We start from the raw sequence: 16727 nt of genomic DNA, 5'->3' as shown, positions 1-16727 counted from the left end.
GGTGGCCAACTCTTTCAGCACCCTCGGGTGGAGTCCATCGGGTCCTGGGGACTTGCTACAGTTCAGGGCTTCTAGTCTCCTTCTGATCTCATCCTCTTGTATCCTGATGCTGGTGAGTGGCTCTCCCGTGAACTTCAAATCAACTTCTGGGATGTTGCTGATGTCCTCATCTGTAAACACTTTGCTCAAGAAGGTATTCAATACCTCAGCCTTCTCTCCACTTGTGGTAGCACTGGTCCCATCACTTCTTAACAGCGTCTCAACTCTTGCTCTCACTTTTGTCTTTGAGCCAACATACTTCCAGAAGACCTTAGGGTTTTGCGTCACATGATTTGCTAGCTGGCTTTCGTAGTTTTGTCTCAGTCTTCTGGTCAAGTTTCTTAACATATTCTTTGCTCTCTTAAATTCAACCCTATCTTGCTCAGATGACGACCTTCTGTACAGCTTATACAGCCTGTCCTTATTTCTTTTTGCACGCAGAAGAGCACTGTTGGTGTATGGTTGACGCTTCCTCTTAAGTACTCTTCTTAAGGGAATGTGCCTTTTTTCTGCCTCATGCATCAATGCCAGAAGTTCCTCCCAGCCTGAATCAGCATCACAGAGCTGCAGTCTGCTAATAATATCAGAGTTTTGGATAGCCTGTGCCATCGATAGAAAATCTGTCTTCTTAAAGTCCTTTGTTTGAGTGTTGCCCTTGATCGATTCAGTCTTACATCTGATATTAAATACAAGACAATCATGATGACTATTTCCCAGAGGCGAGTAGTGCTTGAGATCTGCCACCATACCCTCCTCTGATGTGAAGATAAGATCAATGGTGCTAGGTGACTTGTTGGGCATAAAGTGGGTTGGTTCCTCTACATGTTGTGTGAGAAAGCAGTCTTCCACAGTATGAAGAAACTTGTGGGTGTAATGGCTATCAGGTGCTTCAGATCTTCCCAACTTCCAATTGATTTCACGATAGTTGAAGTCGCCAGTAATTACTATGCTACTTGGGTTACTTTGGCATACTGTTTTCATTAACTCACAGAGGGCATCTGTTGATGATGGTCCATCACAACTAGGGCTACGGTAGATGGCTCCCAGAATGAGGAGTTCACCCTTAACTGGTTCAATATGCATCCACATAGATTCTTCAAATAATCCAGGGAAGCAAATCTCTGATGCCATTATGCCTTCCTTCACCAGTATCACAATGCCCCGCTTACCTGATGCACCCAGTCCCGGCTGACTTGCATCAAAGTTTAAATAGGGCACATATTGATCTCCAACTGCAAAACATCCAAGTGAGAGTGGCCTGATCTGGGCTTTAGGGATAGCCTCTGTTAAAACAATCACATCTGGCCATGCACAGGTTTCAGCTAACAATGCCAATTCATCCAGCTTGTTTGGAAGACCATCTGCATTTGTGTACATTATTTTCAATTGAGTCACATTTTCCAGACAAATTGGTTCTTTCTTTGGTCGATCAGTATGCACAGTGTCCTGCTCCTGTGACAAGTTAGTTACATGCCCCTTTGCTTTTGAGAATTTACATGCATCACAGACACAGACATGCCCATGCTGAAGCCTCAAGCATGCATCATAAGCAGTTTTAGCACCCTCTGGATCTGGACATGCAAAATATCTGTAAGCTAGACCGCAGACTTCCTCAATGGGCTGACCACTTAGTCAGACTCTGCTTCTTTCCTTGTTGTGGTGGACGTTTGCTGCCCCTGCATCGTGCATCACCACCACTTTTCCCCTTTGGATGCGAACAACCTTACCCTCTTCCCTTAGTCTCTTTGCCTCAAGACGTAACTTCCTGTCCTTCTCCCTTTCTTCTGGAGTGCGATCTGGTGACAGGTACACATTACCATATGCATGATGACCCCTCAGTTGAGGTGCCTGCTTGAGTACATCCCATTTTTTCTCTTCATCCTCCAGTGTGACAATCAGGGGACGAGGCCTCTCAGGCTGGATCTTACCTGCCCTGAAAGCCTTGACAATGTTCACTTTGATGTGCAGCTCCTCTTCAATCATACTCTTAGTTTTATTGACATCGTCCTGTGCTCTCTCCTTTGAGTTTTGGGCAGAGCTTTCAGGAAGATTATGCACCACAATGTTGTTTCTTCTCTTCTCTTTATCAAAGAAGCTTCCGACTGTTTTTGCCAAACTTGCCTCCGGGTCATCACTGGTGGGTCTTGGTGTGTCAGACAGCGCTTCTATTTTCTTTTCCAGCTTCTTCACAGCTTCTGCATATGTCTTTCTTTGTTCTAGCTCTGTTGCTCTTGTGACTTCCACTTTTTCATCCTGCATTGTGACTTTTACCTCAATACGCTGCACAGTCTCTTCAATTAACTTGGCCTGCTCGGAACATGCTGTGTGGCATGCCTGGATCAAGTTTTCATGCTCCTCCAGTTGTCGCTTGAAATCAGTGTACGCTGCCTCTTGGACTTTGCATAAGTCCCTGCTGCTTGAAGCAACCCCTGCCACAGACTCACCCTGACCCAGTAGCACATCTTTGAACTCATCAAGTGCTCTGGTTACACATTCTTTCATCTTGGACTGGTTGAGCAGACTTGGCAGTGTTTGCTGGCAAAACGTGCAGACCCAGAAGAACCCGAACTTACGGATCGCCTCAAACTCTTCTACCGACCTCAACTGACATTCAGTGTGGAACCATGTCTCACAGACATCACAACAGATGCAGGTGTCCTCCTTGATATCCTTGCCACACTTACTCTTGGGACCACCCTTGCACAAATAAAGTCCCTCAGAGTTAGCATCTCCACCTACCTGATCCTCAAATGTTACCTTCTTAGACATATGTGACGCATCTCCCGTAGTTCCCATTCTGGATTTCAATGGCTGCTTGGGCCCTTGCTTAAGCTTGCCCCTTGGTTCAGTCATACTTTAGCAGCATGCAACAATACCAATCACTTGGTCATGCAATATAGCTCACTTTCCTTCAAAGCTTTTGACCCTTTCAACCAACACTGGGAGAAGCAACCGGTAACTCTGGTCAGGATGGCGCCAGGAAGGGGAATGAACGGTAATCCCGCATCAACGGTAATAACACCTTTAAAATGAAACAAAATGCTCCTCAGCTGGTGGAGAAGGGGTTGCCATTCATTTCATTCATTCGTTTTGTAACTCTGGAACAATACCTAAGTAATCATTCACAGAGAAGTTTTTATCCATAATCAATCATTTTATGCAACGTTTCTTTCAAGTTGTTATTCCTCTTTTGTTTTCAGAATAACTAACAATGGCAGAGGCAATGGCCAGTGAGAATCAGAGCTCTCGTCCTAATGTGGCGCTCATCTCGGGTATCACCGGTCAGGTAAGTTCGCCTACTGCGGACAGAGGCTGAAAGCTGATGCATGCTGAGAGCGGGACAGTCCCCATTGTCCATTGAGAAGAGCTGGAGTTGTAAATAATCAGACATGATTGAGTTTTATTCACGATCAATGGCAACACAAGTCAAATTCCTAAAACCATCAAAGTCAAATTGCCATCAATCGTGAATATAACTCAGAGCTGGAGTTGTTTATCCTTGCCATTGTAGTCCAGACTGGAAAAATACACGTTATGCTGAATATGTCCGGATGGTGGAAGAATTGTGCAGAAAATTTCAGCACACGTCCATTGTAACTTCGCTATGCTGAATTCAGCGCATGGCGGCAGCTGAATTTTTCGGAGCAGGGCGGCCGCAGAATCTTAAGACAAAAGACAGTCACCGAATTTAGTCGACACCCTGGTCAATCAGCGGAGGAGCGGCCGCCCAGGTGAGGACTGAGGCCTTAACCCTCGGCATAGAGATGAGGTATGGAATACCTTGTTGAACATCGCCGAGCGTCGTTAACTAATACTGCAGTGGGTTCTTGCCCACTGCGGTAGCGAGGGGAATGAGAGCGCGGACGACCTGGCGAAACAAGCGGCCGCCCTGCCCTCAAACGCCCGCTCGCTGACCAGGGAGGTTCATTGTGCGGCCTCGCGTCAATGGTGCGACAACTGGTCCGAGTCACTATTAAGCCACTCCTTGGGAGCATGCCGCCGCTCCCTGTCCCCGGAGAGGACCGAGAGAACGCCGTTTCGGTCCGCTCGCTCCAGTACGTGCACCGAATCGGCTGTCTCCACTCCGCGCAGTGCCCAGACAAGCGGTGCCCCGAGCACTCTGCGCCGTATGCCGAGAAGAGGCTGATGTGCCGGAACACGTGCTGCTCCGCTGCCCGGCCCTCGCTGTCCATTCGAACACACCAGCCTCGAACACACCGCTCCGCTGATTTTTTGTGGCCCCGGAACTTCCGGCTCCGGCCTTGTTTCACGGCACGACGACACAGTTCGCTAAGCGTATTGACTATTGAGGTATTGGGTTTCCGTGAAAAAAAACTTATTCGGACGCTTAAACATGGGAGAGCGTCCAAGGCCTTGGAACGCTCTGTCTGATTGATATAGCCCTGGTCGTAGATGTGCACATGTGCTTTCTGTAAACTTGGCTTAATTTTGGCACAAATAGGCACTCAATTTTTCACTCGAATCGTGCAGAAATTTCAGCGCAAAATAGTTTGCGACGAATTTCGTCGCAAGCGGGTCTCAGGGTGTCCGGCGTAGTGTATGGATGTTTTCCAGTCTGAATTGTAGCTGTGCCACATGCCAGTGCATCATGATGAGCCAGGATAGATTAGTTAGAAGTACTAGAGTCACCATGATTGATGTTCTTTATACACCTTTCTGCCACATTGATATTGTATTATTGATGCACCTGGATGTCTGTTATTGCTGCTGCCATTGTTTGCTCACAAGTAACTCTTACTGTCCTCTCACCCTGAGCTGATTGCTCTGATATTGGGCATGTGTTTGGTGCTTTCCAGGCAATGCACTTCCATGTTTCATGCTGGCTGCATGTGCTGGATGTATGTTCTAAAATCTACATGCATCTGTCGCAGGAACGGTCAGGGCGATTACATTTGAAGCTTCTATATTTGATCTATCTATACTCCCATCTGGGGGGCAGTAATCGCCACGCCATGTGTGGATCGCCCACAATCGTAAAAACAATACAATACAATACCCCATCATTTTGTGAACTCTGCTCCATAGGCCATAGCTCAATTGGCAGAGTGTAGCTCAATTGGTAGAGCCTGCTGGACTCCTGGTAACGAAAGTCCGGTGTGCTCCAACCCATATGGAGCGGTTGGTGGGGGCAGCTGCAGTCAGTTGAAGTTAGTGAGTGGGACAGGCGTGTCCCCGTGGCCAGCTTAATGGAAGGGCACACTTAACTTTGACATCTAAATTCTCCCTTGCCCGGATTTGCGTGATAGGGCATGGACGGTAGGGATCGGGGTCTACGCAACAAGCTCTGCTTACTGTAGGCTCCAGCGCTGTCAATCCGTCCATAAAAAACATTCGAGGTATTTTTTAACCATCCATCCGGCATCCATAAAAACATGTATATGTGTGACTGCGTTCTTCTATATGTCACCGCGCGTCATTCAGCCTCCCCTCCCGTCTGCCCCTCGGCGTGCAGGACGGCTCGTACCTGGCTGAGCTGCTGCTCTCCAAGGGGTACGAGGTGCACGGCATCATCCGCCGGTCCAGCTCCTTCAACACGTCCCGCATCAGGCATCTGTACGAGGACCCGCTGGCCTTCAAGCAGGGCAAGAGCTTCCAGCTGCACTACGGCGACCTCACCGACTCAACTTGTCTGGTGAAGCTCATCCATAAGATCAAGCCGAGCGAGATCTACAACTTGGGAGCGCAGAGCCACGTGAAGGTGAGTCAGGACACTGTCTAACGATACTGCGACGGCTGATGGCTATGAATTTCAACCGGTAACTCAATGAGTGAATGTGATCCTCCATCCCTTTCTTCACTCCCTCCATCTCTTTCTTCACTACATCCCTCTTTCCTTATCCCTCCCTCCCCTTCCTTCCCTTCCATGACTCCATCCCTTCCTCCATCCCCTCCTCCCTCATTACTCTACCTCTTTGTTTTTCCCCCACCCTCATTCCTCCTTTCTTCTTTCTTTTCCATTCCTCCTTCCCTTCCCCCTCAACTGATGTCCCCCCCCCCCCGGCGCGCTCAGGTATCGTTCGACCTCTCCGAGTACACGGCCGATGTGGACGCCGTCGGTGTGGTCCGCCTGCTGGATGCCGTGCGCACGTGCGGCATGGACAAGTCGGTGCGTCTGTACCAGGCGTCCACGTCCGAGCTGTACGGAAAGGTGGTGGAGACGCCGCAGACGGAGGCGACGCCGTTCTACCCGCAGTCGCCCTACGGTCAGTCCCGGGAGGGAAGGCGTTCGTTGGAGGGGAGGGTCTGCTGATGAGTCTCGGGAGGGGAGGTGCGTTGTGCTTAGGTACTGCACATGGCAGTAAAGGCTGAAACAGACTCTCCGCATTTAGGAAATCGCATGCGAAAGGCTATTCAAATATATTATTATTCTGCCCGCATCAGTCGCATGCGGGAGGTGCGTGCGATTCATGCGAGCGTGCTTCCATGCATTTGAATAGGCTCTCGCATGCGATTTCCTGACTGCGGGAAGAGTCTGTTTCAGGCTTAACATCTGTCATCCCAAGGAACTAAGTAAGAGATTATGACGGAACACAATTTAATGACAGGTCGACTACAATTAGCTTCGTTCTAACGTCATCTGCCACAGTATAGAGTCATGATGGTGATGGTGTCTAGTCTGGAGCTGGAACGTAGAAATGGAAATAGGATTGGCCATTTTCACATGTGCCAAACATTCACAGCTGTACTCATTACTAACCTGGATGTCTAGATAAAGTAAGACGATTTGGCAGTAATCGGTATTGCTCGTTATTCTTTGCGATTTATTTTCCACCGACGATACTTTATCGGATTGTTCCCCTGCTAAACTGCACAAGAGGCGGTCTTCATCGGTGATGATATACATAGTGTTGTTGATTCTTTGTATCGTTGACTTTGAGACAGAACCGCTAGTCGAAACACTCAAACACTTTCGGTGTAATCACTCCGGAAACGCAGGACGGACGGTACCAACCAGACACTTATAGCCCTTTTTCCTACTGTGTATAACGTTCCGACTCTCACGCCATTGTAGTAATTGATGAGGGTTTATGATGCGTGACGGCTCGTTCCATTACTCAGGAACCAGAATATTATTGTTTCTCTGAAACACAAGGAAGGTAACAATAAAAGCAAAGATATGTCGGAGCGTCTTTTATCGAATAGTGAGACCATCATCACGGTCACATCTGATGCTGTGATTCCCAGAACGCATTCCGTAAAGGTCATCTGATCATGTTTCGGTTTCTGGGGATCCGGTCTTGACAGTGATCTCAGGGACCCAGCCGAAGGTCGTCACTGGGCGAGCCGTTTCATGACCCATGGCCCTCGTGGAGCGCTGCTCCGATGGTCTCTGGTGGTCTGTGATTTTAGGGACGAACCCAGAACGCCCGTGGTCCTGGAAAATGATGGAACGGTTCGTGGTCCTTGACGGTCTGTGGGCCCAGTAATCATCGCTCAACTACTTCGTAGTACCCAGAGTGGACATGGTCTAAGGGAGGATCTTCTCACGGTCTCGGATCGCTTGGAGACGTTCTGACGACCTGTGGACACACAAAAGCTGCCCAGTCCGGCAGTGATTCCTGGGATGGCTGTGTTATCGAAGAGGGCAGCTCAGATTGCTAGTGTTTCCTAGAGAGGCTCCTGGGCCTCGTTTCATAAAAGGAATTACTTACGGCATTCCGTCAATTATGCCAGATTTGGCGTATTTGATGCCAATTCGGTTTCATAAAGCCGGAGACCGGAGTAATTCACGCCATCGAAAGTACGGAGCTTCATTTACGGCAAATGCTCGATTCCGGACCAATTGATGCCATTTGGGTTTCACAAAACGACGTAATTAACGCCAAATATTTTATCAAGCTCTTGATATCAGTGGTGTAAACTACGCACAAAAAAGTTGCGTGATTTTGAATGAATGTGAAGATTCGAAGCTAATTTTTAATATATTTTATCATCTTGAGCCCGGTGAGGAAGAAAGAACAGCCAAAATGAGAAAAAGAAACTGCAAATTTTCTGTACCAGTCGCTTTTTGTGGCCACTATCGGAATTTTGTTTATTCGCCGCGCCGCGCCACTTTCGTAGTTAGGCACTTCTGCTTAGCTGGCTTTCTGCTGTTTTTAATATATTGTTTCAATAAAGGATGGTCATCAATATCAATTTTGTTTTTTTCATAAATATTTTTTTAAGATTTAAATTCAACATAATTGCTTTATAATTTCTCGTAAAAAAAGTAAGTGTTGACATGAAATTGTAATTTGTAGGACGCTTGATAAATTACGGTAACTACGCAAATGTGCTTGGTTACGGAGGTGTAAACAATTCCAGTTGTGGCTTTGTGAAACGGCTTCATTTGCGCTCCGTAGTTTGAAAGGGTGTGAATTACGGAAAGGTGTAAGTTACGGCAGAGTTTTATGAAACGAGGCCCTGGTCGGTTCATGGCCCCCTCCCGTCTCCCGGTCCCGGAAGTCTCCGACTCTCAGTCGCCGTGCACGTTCACACACACACACAGGTGCGGCGTTTCGCCGGCATCGGGCAGCTGTAGGATCCGCACGCCCGTCTGGCTGCTGAGTGGTTCCCATTCAGACAAACAGGGCCTTTGTGGTGCCGACAGGCTGTCACTCTCTCTGCACACATGTCACAGCTGTCTTCCTGCTATATTCACGTTTTAGTTTAAGTAAAAGATGTGTACGCTGGTGTCTCTTTCCCTCTCTTCTCTCCCCTCCCTTTCAACCATCGGTCCTATGAATGTGCATGCCATTCAGTCGCTTTTTCAAATCGCACGGTCCTTTCAAAAGCCCGCCGTCCCTGTTCCATTGAATTCCCCATCTCCCCTCACACAAGCCGCCCTCTCTCCGTGTTCCAGCACCTCTACCCGTACATCTCCCCTTTGTTTTCCCTTCTCTTCGCCAGTCCCGTTCCTTGTCTATTCTTCACAGAATCGGGTGCACTGCACCTCCCCTCATTCGCCCCAATATCCCTCCGGCTCTGCATAATAGCGGGCATATCCAAGATTACTTTGGCATATCGTCCCTCCCCTCATTCACCCTAATTCCTCTCCAGTTACGTGCAGAAGTGGACGTGCCTTCCCTGTCATCTCTCCTCTCACATCTCTTCCCTCCCTCACTTTTCCATTCCTCTCTCTCTAGCTGCACAGTAGCGGGTGCACCGGTGCCGAACAGTGAGTGTACCGCAGCACAGTAGCTCGTGTGATCTGTCACCACCGGCTGCCACCCACCGCTCGCCGCTCCGTCACCGAGCTGCCGCTCGGCACCTGTCGTGGCCCGCCACCGGCCGCTGCTGCGTTGGCCATCGACCCTCGGTCGGGTGGGAACCGTTACCTCCCGTACAGACGCACCGGAGACGGCCCCGGAATTCGGTCGATAATGGTGGAGATGGATGCTAGCGCCCTGAGGGATGGTTGTAGAGGAGGGTGGTTGAGCTGTTTGCATGCCTGTTTGGTGGGTCGGGAGAGGGATATTTTGATTAGGTCTGTTGGGTGGGTGTAGGAGACGCTGAATGAGATTATGCTAATGAATCGGTGGTATTTGGAGTGGTTTCGAGGTAGGCGAGACAGGACCAGGCTGGGCGAGTATCGTTATTATGAAGCCGGGCCGAAGACAATATTTGATGCAAGTGGCACCTTGTTTAGTCAACACATTCCATGCAATGGGGTTTTATGTAGCGACTCGATGCTTCATTATGGACTGAGCTGTCGAGTGTCGGGAATGCTGGATTTTTATCGAGAATTAAGACACTTTTCTAAATTGTGCTTCAAGATTCATTTTTTATAAACTCTGAAGTAAAAGCACAAGTTTACCTTGCTTTTGTCATTTATTTCAGCTGGTAGCTCAAAACCCTTATTCGTACCGTAACAGCATCGGTGTTTGGCTTCCATCGTACCATTGACTTCTTACGCTCAGTTCCACGTTTTCTTTACGGCCACCCTGTTCCTGTACCTCCAGCGCTTTGAGCGCTGCAGCTGCTATTGTCGGACAGAGTAGAGTTGCACTGTCTGGCATTGTGGGCTCTCTGATCGGTCTCTGACGGCTGCCGTTGTGGAAAATGTTCGATCGGAACGGATCGGAATGCGCTGTGATGATTTATGGATGTGTCGTAGATTTGGGCATTTGTGGTTTTATGTCTGGAGACTCTTGACCCTGAAGTTTTTGAACATAACCAGAAATTGAACCTACACAAATTCACACTATTATTCAGTACTTCAACACCAAAACCGCTTCTTTCACCCTTACCGTCTTTCTGCGGCAGGCTGCGCCAAGCTGTACGCCTTCTGGATCTGCAAGGTGTACCGCGAGGCGTACAACATGCACATCTCGAACGGCATCCTCTTCAACCACGAGTCGCCGCGGCGAGGTGAGTAGGGCTGTCCCGGTCCAATCCTGGTCCCTCCGCCATCCCTCGTGGACTGCGGCTAGTGGACGAGTCCTTCTTGCAGAGGTCATTAATCTGTCCATAGAACCCTCAGTCGTATGGAGTATGAATAGTGGTCCGTGCCGTAGTGTCCTGATTTTCGTGAATTTGGGTGGAAACCCACACCCGAACAGACTCTCTTTGTGACGTCCCGCAAAGCCAAACGACGTCCCTGACAGATAAAAGTCGACAGGTATATCGAACACCAAAAGCAAACCAACAAAAAGGAATATCACATCTGTGGCCTAAAAACACGGCTATGCAAAATGACAATAAATATATCCCAAGGCCTCACAAACCCACTCTTATACTCATCTCCTCTTTCCTACACCGCTGGCCAACTGCCGCAACAGTAAACAACGCGGTTTTATTTTCGTTTTCTGTGCGTCAGATATGGATAGGTTTTTCCTTTACCATGTGAAGGTAATAGCTGCCATATGAAGGAGGAAAGATGTCGGAATAGAGGGATCTGAGGACGTCGTTTTCCACTTTTCAGTTTTAGTAACTGTGCAGTGTATAGATAGAAATTAATCATGCGAATATATTGCTTCGACATTTATCTATAAGCACACAACATACCTTTTGTATCAAATCACTGTAACATATTTAATTATTTTTCCCCTCAGAAGGTGACAGTAACGGGGTAACGCTGCCCCTTGAACATGCCCTTCAAAAGTAGTTAATTTTGCATATGTTGATAGTGGTTGGGGAAAAAGTTTGTGTTTATTTTGTTTGAATTAAAATAAAATTACCGAATTTCAACAGTTTTAATTAAAGTAGGTCGTCCTTGGCTTAAAAATACACGCAATGTTGGGGACGTCGATTGACCTTGTTATTCCCATTTAATCGACGTTGGTACAAAACTGAAAAGTGCACAATGATTTCACATTTTTTCCAGCCAAGAAAAATTCAGCGTCTACCTTGGAGTTTTCTTAATTGAATTTCATAACAGGAAGCTATGGGAATTAATTTTCCGAACTGTTTTCCATCTCTTTGTTTGGACGTCTGTTTTTTTACGTCACTCCTCTTGCTCGATATAATATCCCTCTTATGACGTCAATATTTAGTGATAGCCGCTGGCTCTTGGGCTGATTTTTGTTGAAGCATATTTGTTGACTGTTTTGTACGATCATGTGGACAAGAACTAAACTTCAAAGTGTTGTTTTGGTGTTTGTGGTGAACAATTGAATTTTGTATTGTACTAAGGGTAAACTGGCAAATTGCTTTGTGTCTATACCGGGTGGCCCAGAAAAAACGTTCCCAATTTTAAATCAATATTTCTCAGAAAGTGATAAAGATACAACATTGAAACTTCCAATAATCAATGCGGCATATATTTTTAGCAAATGGTATGATTTTTATGTTATTCGGTCGATTACTCTTTAAACGGTTCGTGTTTCTAGCATGTCATGTAAAAAAAAAAACTTTTTTGCTCAGATGTTTACTAAAAATGTGAGTGAACGGGCCACTTCCATCTCGGCACCACGGCCTGCAGCCATGACTGCTACTGGCAACTAGCCTCATTGATGGTTCAGGCCTAGGGGTGACACATTCCCTCTCGCTTTTTTCCTTTTTCGGTCGATTTACTATTTGATATTCTTGAAGGGAGGGCGATCAGCAGTAGCCCATGCACCGTGCCGCTCCTTCTCTTCGAAACAGGACTTGTGTTGAAACGAATGACATCCATTAAAGCAATTTTGGCTTAGCATTTGAATATTTGGCACATAAGTGGGACAAAAATATTTAAAATAACAGCACACGTGTTGGTATCATTCACGTGTTCTATTTTTCTATTTTTATTCTAACATGGTACCTACGTCTAAGCCAATCATTACTACCGTTCAACAACGGCAAAAAAAAAGAAGCAAAAACGTCTTACTTAATTCAACACAAGATTGCTGGCTTGAAAATGATGGTACAGTGTTATAATTTGGCATACCAATGCGCAAAGAAGTGACGCAAACTTGATGAAAATTTTGGCTCGTTATTTGCACTCGAATTTGAGATATAGGCCTCCAAAGTTCGGAACGTTTTTTTTTGGGCCACCCGGTATATGATCATTTGAGGTGCCTTGAGGTGCTATTAGTCAAAATTGCTAGTAAAAATCGCTAATTTTAATAGATTTAAGGGATCTTCAGTGGCCTAGGCTCCGCACCGATATCGACGTCCTTTTGAAATAGTGACGTCCTTGCGGCTTCAATCACACTCTCCGAAAAATCAATTTCAGGACACTGGTCCGTGGTCACTGGTCGTGCATAGAATAGCTTTAATGGGCGCCAAAGTTGACGTTTTAACACGCATGTAAATGAGTTTGGTACGTCTGCCTGCAGTATAAAGTGGCTCTCTGCTATGGGCAGGGCAGGCAGCTTGGCGCTGCCTTTCAAGCTGGTTTTCTCTGTCAATTCTCTCGCCTGGGATGGGGAATCGCTAAGCAAACTCGGAGCCAGATAAGGGCTACGTCGGCGATGTGTGTCAATCCACTTTCAGTTCGGAGAGTTATGTTGTAATAGCGGTCCTATGGAGGTGCCACGATAATGTGTGATTGACACGTCACTACTACGTCATAAGAATGACGTTGCACGTGAGATTGAGAACTTTAGATTGTGTTTACCGTCGTTGATATAATAAACTGGTAGTTAAAGAGATATGTGACTTGCGTCTCACGTCCTCACTTTATGTCGAGGTTCAGATGACCCCTTCGGTACCGGGCCAGGTCATTTTGAAGTCCACACATAATGAACTATGTCACAATAATGAATCTATGTTTTTTGACTGGGGTCTTGGAATAAAATGACAAACTTGCTAGTGCGATATGGCGATGAAATCGAATCTGACTTTCATTTCGGTTAGTGACTGATGTCACAATGATGAATTTATGTCTTTTGACTGGGGTCTTGGAATAAAATGACAAACTTGCTAGTGCGATATGGCGATGAAATCGAATCTTTGTGGCTTTCATTTCGGTTAGTGGCTGATGCATAATTATGACTCATTGCCAATCGGCCTCCAAGAGCCACCTACCAAAGCAGTTCTGCTGTCTCGCTAGACTCAACTCCTCCCTCTCCCTCCCTCTTTCCCTGTCTAACCCCCGCCCTACCCCTCCCAGGTGAGACGTTCGTCACCCGTAAGATCACCCGGTGTGTGGCCAAAATTCACCTGGACCAGATGGAGTCGTTTGAGCTCGGTAATCTGGACGCCAAGCGAGACTGGGGACACGCCAAGGACTACGTCGAGGTGAGGTAGCTGGAGACCGTGCCGTTGATGCTGTCCAGGAGTGGTGCGGGGTAGTGGGGTGGGGACAAAGCAATAAGCTTGCTGGAGGTCCGTTTGGGTCTCTGTTGTCACTTTGGTGTTACAATTTTGCGTGGTTTGACCATTGGCGAAGCTTTCTGGTTGTCGTAACTGATTGTGTCTGTGTTGATGGCGAATTATTTTTGTGGATGTTCTGTTCTGTCTTGTATGAGTCATGATGAGAAAGCTTTTTCTTTTCTTTTTTTGCGCCGGACTGGACTCGTAACTCGTTACAGTGCTTGCAGTCGAGCTGGGTGTTCACTTAATTTCTCCTTCGACTGTCCATCATATCGTGTTTGGGCTTTTGACACCGTTCTGACACTGACACCCTGTCTGAAACTGACACTGACACTGACGCTCTCCGACAGGCCATGTGGAAGATGATGCAGCTGGACGAGCCGCAGGACCTAGTCATCTCCACTGGGGAGGTTCACAGCGTCCGAGAGTTTGTCGAGGCCTCCTTCGCCGAGGTAAGTCTGGCGTATGGACTGGGTATGTCCATTGTCCGTGGTTCGCAGATTGCGGGATCCTTTTGATAAATCTTCGAGTAATCCGGGGAATTCATACACTTCAGAGTGGAAGGCTTGGCACTGTGGTTTAGTGCAGCTATGAGAAATATTCAAATATTGCAGATATCAATATAGGAATCAAATCACCCTTTCAGCATATTAGGCATAGGGCGGGTAAATATCATGGACAACAGATCTGTCGTGGGCAACGTAATCCAAGTGACAGTGACAATCAAGATGTAAAAAGTAGCTTTCACAAAATACTCGCGCATCACAGGCACAGATGTCGAAGGGTGAGCATCTCATGTAGGTATCGCTCGTTGTCCATGTATATGAACGTCTGGAGCGCTTCTGTCTAGCAGGGGCTGTAGCTCAAGTGGTAGAGCGCTCGCTTAGCATGTGAGAGGTACGGGGATCGATACCCCGCAGCTCCAAACTTTTCCGTTTCTCACTGTCGTCGAAACTGATGTTAGGTAACAATGACTGTGTTTGAACGACGTGTCATGCCAACACAACCATTTCCGTTAACTTATATTACGTCTGCTTTTCGGAAAAAATATCTAAAGATTATCTAAAGATAATAAGACACCATAGCACCAACTGTCCACACCGACGCTTATCCGCAGCCACACATCCGCGCCGTACTACTGCACGTGCAGTGTGCACGTCCTCAGTCCTCACTGGCCCGATCCGTGCGGCTCCTGCACACTGACTGACTGAACTGACTCCCATCCCATCTGCTGTGGCCAACCAGGCCACCGCGCCGCACATCGGATCCCGCCGCATCATATTGCTCGGCCGCCCGACACGCATCGCGGGTAATATGATCCAGGGTAATTTGGCATGCCGTCACAAAGTCTCGAGTGATATGATCCAGGGTAAACCTATAGCCTATTAGTCCGCCGTCATGACAGTGGGCGACGGCCGGAGGCCACCGCGGGGGTCGGGTGGAGAGGGGACTCCTGTGAGTCCTGCTACACACACAACTCAGTTCACAAGGCGTATTTCGCTACACGCAACAAACCTTCATATAACGCATAACAACCTTTTTTTCAGAAAACATATGTTAACCCACCGACCTCTGTAATATCTACAGAGAAGTCTGTGGCTGTATTGTGTTGATCCCGTTTGTTAGAAAGAAGCGCGTTATTATATCGAAAACAGGTCTTTGACTGCAGCGGTAAGCGACCTCTCGACATTAAGTTGTTATAGCTTGTGCAGTCGCAAAGTGCTCAAAATAAAGCATGCACCTGTATAAAGGGATGCTTGCTTGTTGTTTGCCTTCCCACCGCTTTGTTGATTGCCCTTTACCGCAGCTGGCACCTCAGTCCCGATTACAGTGGCACTGGCAGCGGTTCTTCATACTCACCTCTTCTGTCTCCAGATCGACCGTAAGATCGTCTGGGAGGGGTCTGCTGAGAGCGAGGTGGGCCGAGAGGCCGACACGGGCATTGTGCGCGTGCGGGTCAACCCGAAATTCTACCGGCCCGCCGAGGTCGAGTTCCTTCAGGGCGACTGCTCCAAGGCCAAGTCGCTCTTCGACTGGAAGCCCAAGTTTGACTTCAAGGTGAGGGTTTGGCTGTGCGGGGTTGTGAGAAAAAAGAATGAGTTGTGGAGATTTTTTTGCGGTGTGTAGCCCGATCTTCCCATTGGGCTTGATACACTTTTGTTATAAACGGTGCTTGCATAATTCCATTTTGGAATGAACGAAGCTGTAGAGATTACAATTACCCACTCGTCGTGGCTACGTCATATTCCTTGTGATTCGTTTCTGCACGCTTTTATAAAGAAGCCTCAACAGTATGTCGTGTTCGCCACATCACCTGTTCCCGTTTCATGACTTTATGTGCGTGTGTCTCCCTCAGAGTCTGGTGAAGGACATGGTGCAGTCGGATATCGAGCTGTTCCGCCACAACCCCAACGCCTAGTGACCGGCCTGTAACTGCTGGGGCGACCATGACCGGGTCTTCAGCGGTCAGCGGCCGCCGGTAGTTCACACACAGTCTGCGCCTCTTTGGTCGGTGGGCAGACGAACAGGGCAGCTCATCCGTCCCTGGGTCTTCACCAGTGCGCGGTGGTTTGTGTCTGATCGCACAGCTACCGTGAATTAGAAAATGTTGGACGGCACGTTAGCGGCCCGCGTATTTGGGGAGCAGCCCGCTCACCGGGGGACAAACGCCAGACCACGAGTGTTCGTGTGTTTTGTGTCACGTGTGCTCTGTGCGGTTGCCTTTTTGACTTAATATGTGTCCGATTTTTTTATGGACCACGTGAGCCACGCACAGGGTCGCCTTCGGCAGAAGTTATTCGTTTGTACGTTTTTTCCTCGTAATTATGGTGATGGGTTTATTTGATTGGGCTTGTGACGTCGTGCTCATCTGACGCTGGTGTCGGTGTTCTTTTTCAGTGGGTTTCGTGCTGATTTTATGCATGTAGCAGTTACGGCCAGTTAAGCGTTTT

At 47.7% G+C, this 16727-nt stretch overlaps 1 protein-coding gene and 1 non-coding gene across 6 annotated transcripts in view; both read left to right on the top strand.

The window, feature by feature from the left end:
• The window catches only part of LOC122384500 (GDP-mannose 4,6 dehydratase-like), an 18716-nt gene extending 1989 nt beyond the window's left edge, over nt 1-16727 (top strand). For all 5 annotated transcript variants that reach the window (XM_043371990.1, XM_043371991.1, XM_043371989.1 and 2 more), the window contains 8 exons: nt 3240-3325; nt 5513-5758; nt 6071-6263; nt 10306-10410; nt 13574-13701; nt 14127-14228; nt 15652-15834; nt 16133-16727. In XM_043371990.1, coding sequence (XP_043227925.1) covers nt 3251-3325; nt 5513-5758; nt 6071-6263; nt 10306-10410; nt 13574-13701; nt 14127-14228; nt 15652-15834; nt 16133-16195 — 1095 coding nt within the window. In that variant the 5' untranslated portion in view covers nt 3240-3250 and the 3' untranslated portion in view covers nt 16196-16727. The remainder of the gene's footprint in view (nt 1-3239; nt 3326-5512; nt 5759-6070; nt 6264-10305; nt 10411-13573; nt 13702-14126; nt 14229-15651; nt 15835-16132) is intronic.
• Trnaa-agc lies at nt 14629-14701 on the top strand. The gene has a single exon. It is a non-coding gene; the product is annotated as a tRNA-Ala (tRNA).

Source organism: Amphibalanus amphitrite, unplaced genomic scaffold (genome assembly GCF_019059575.1).
Source record: "Amphibalanus amphitrite isolate SeventyFive unplaced genomic scaffold, NRLGWU_Aamphi_draft 000192F_arrow, whole genome shotgun sequence".
Classification (NCBI taxonomy): domain Eukaryota; kingdom Metazoa; phylum Arthropoda; class Thecostraca; order Balanomorpha; family Balanidae; genus Amphibalanus; species Amphibalanus amphitrite.
The sequence above is the reverse complement of the archived record's forward strand: the minus strand, read 5'-3'. Positions and strand labels throughout refer to the sequence as shown.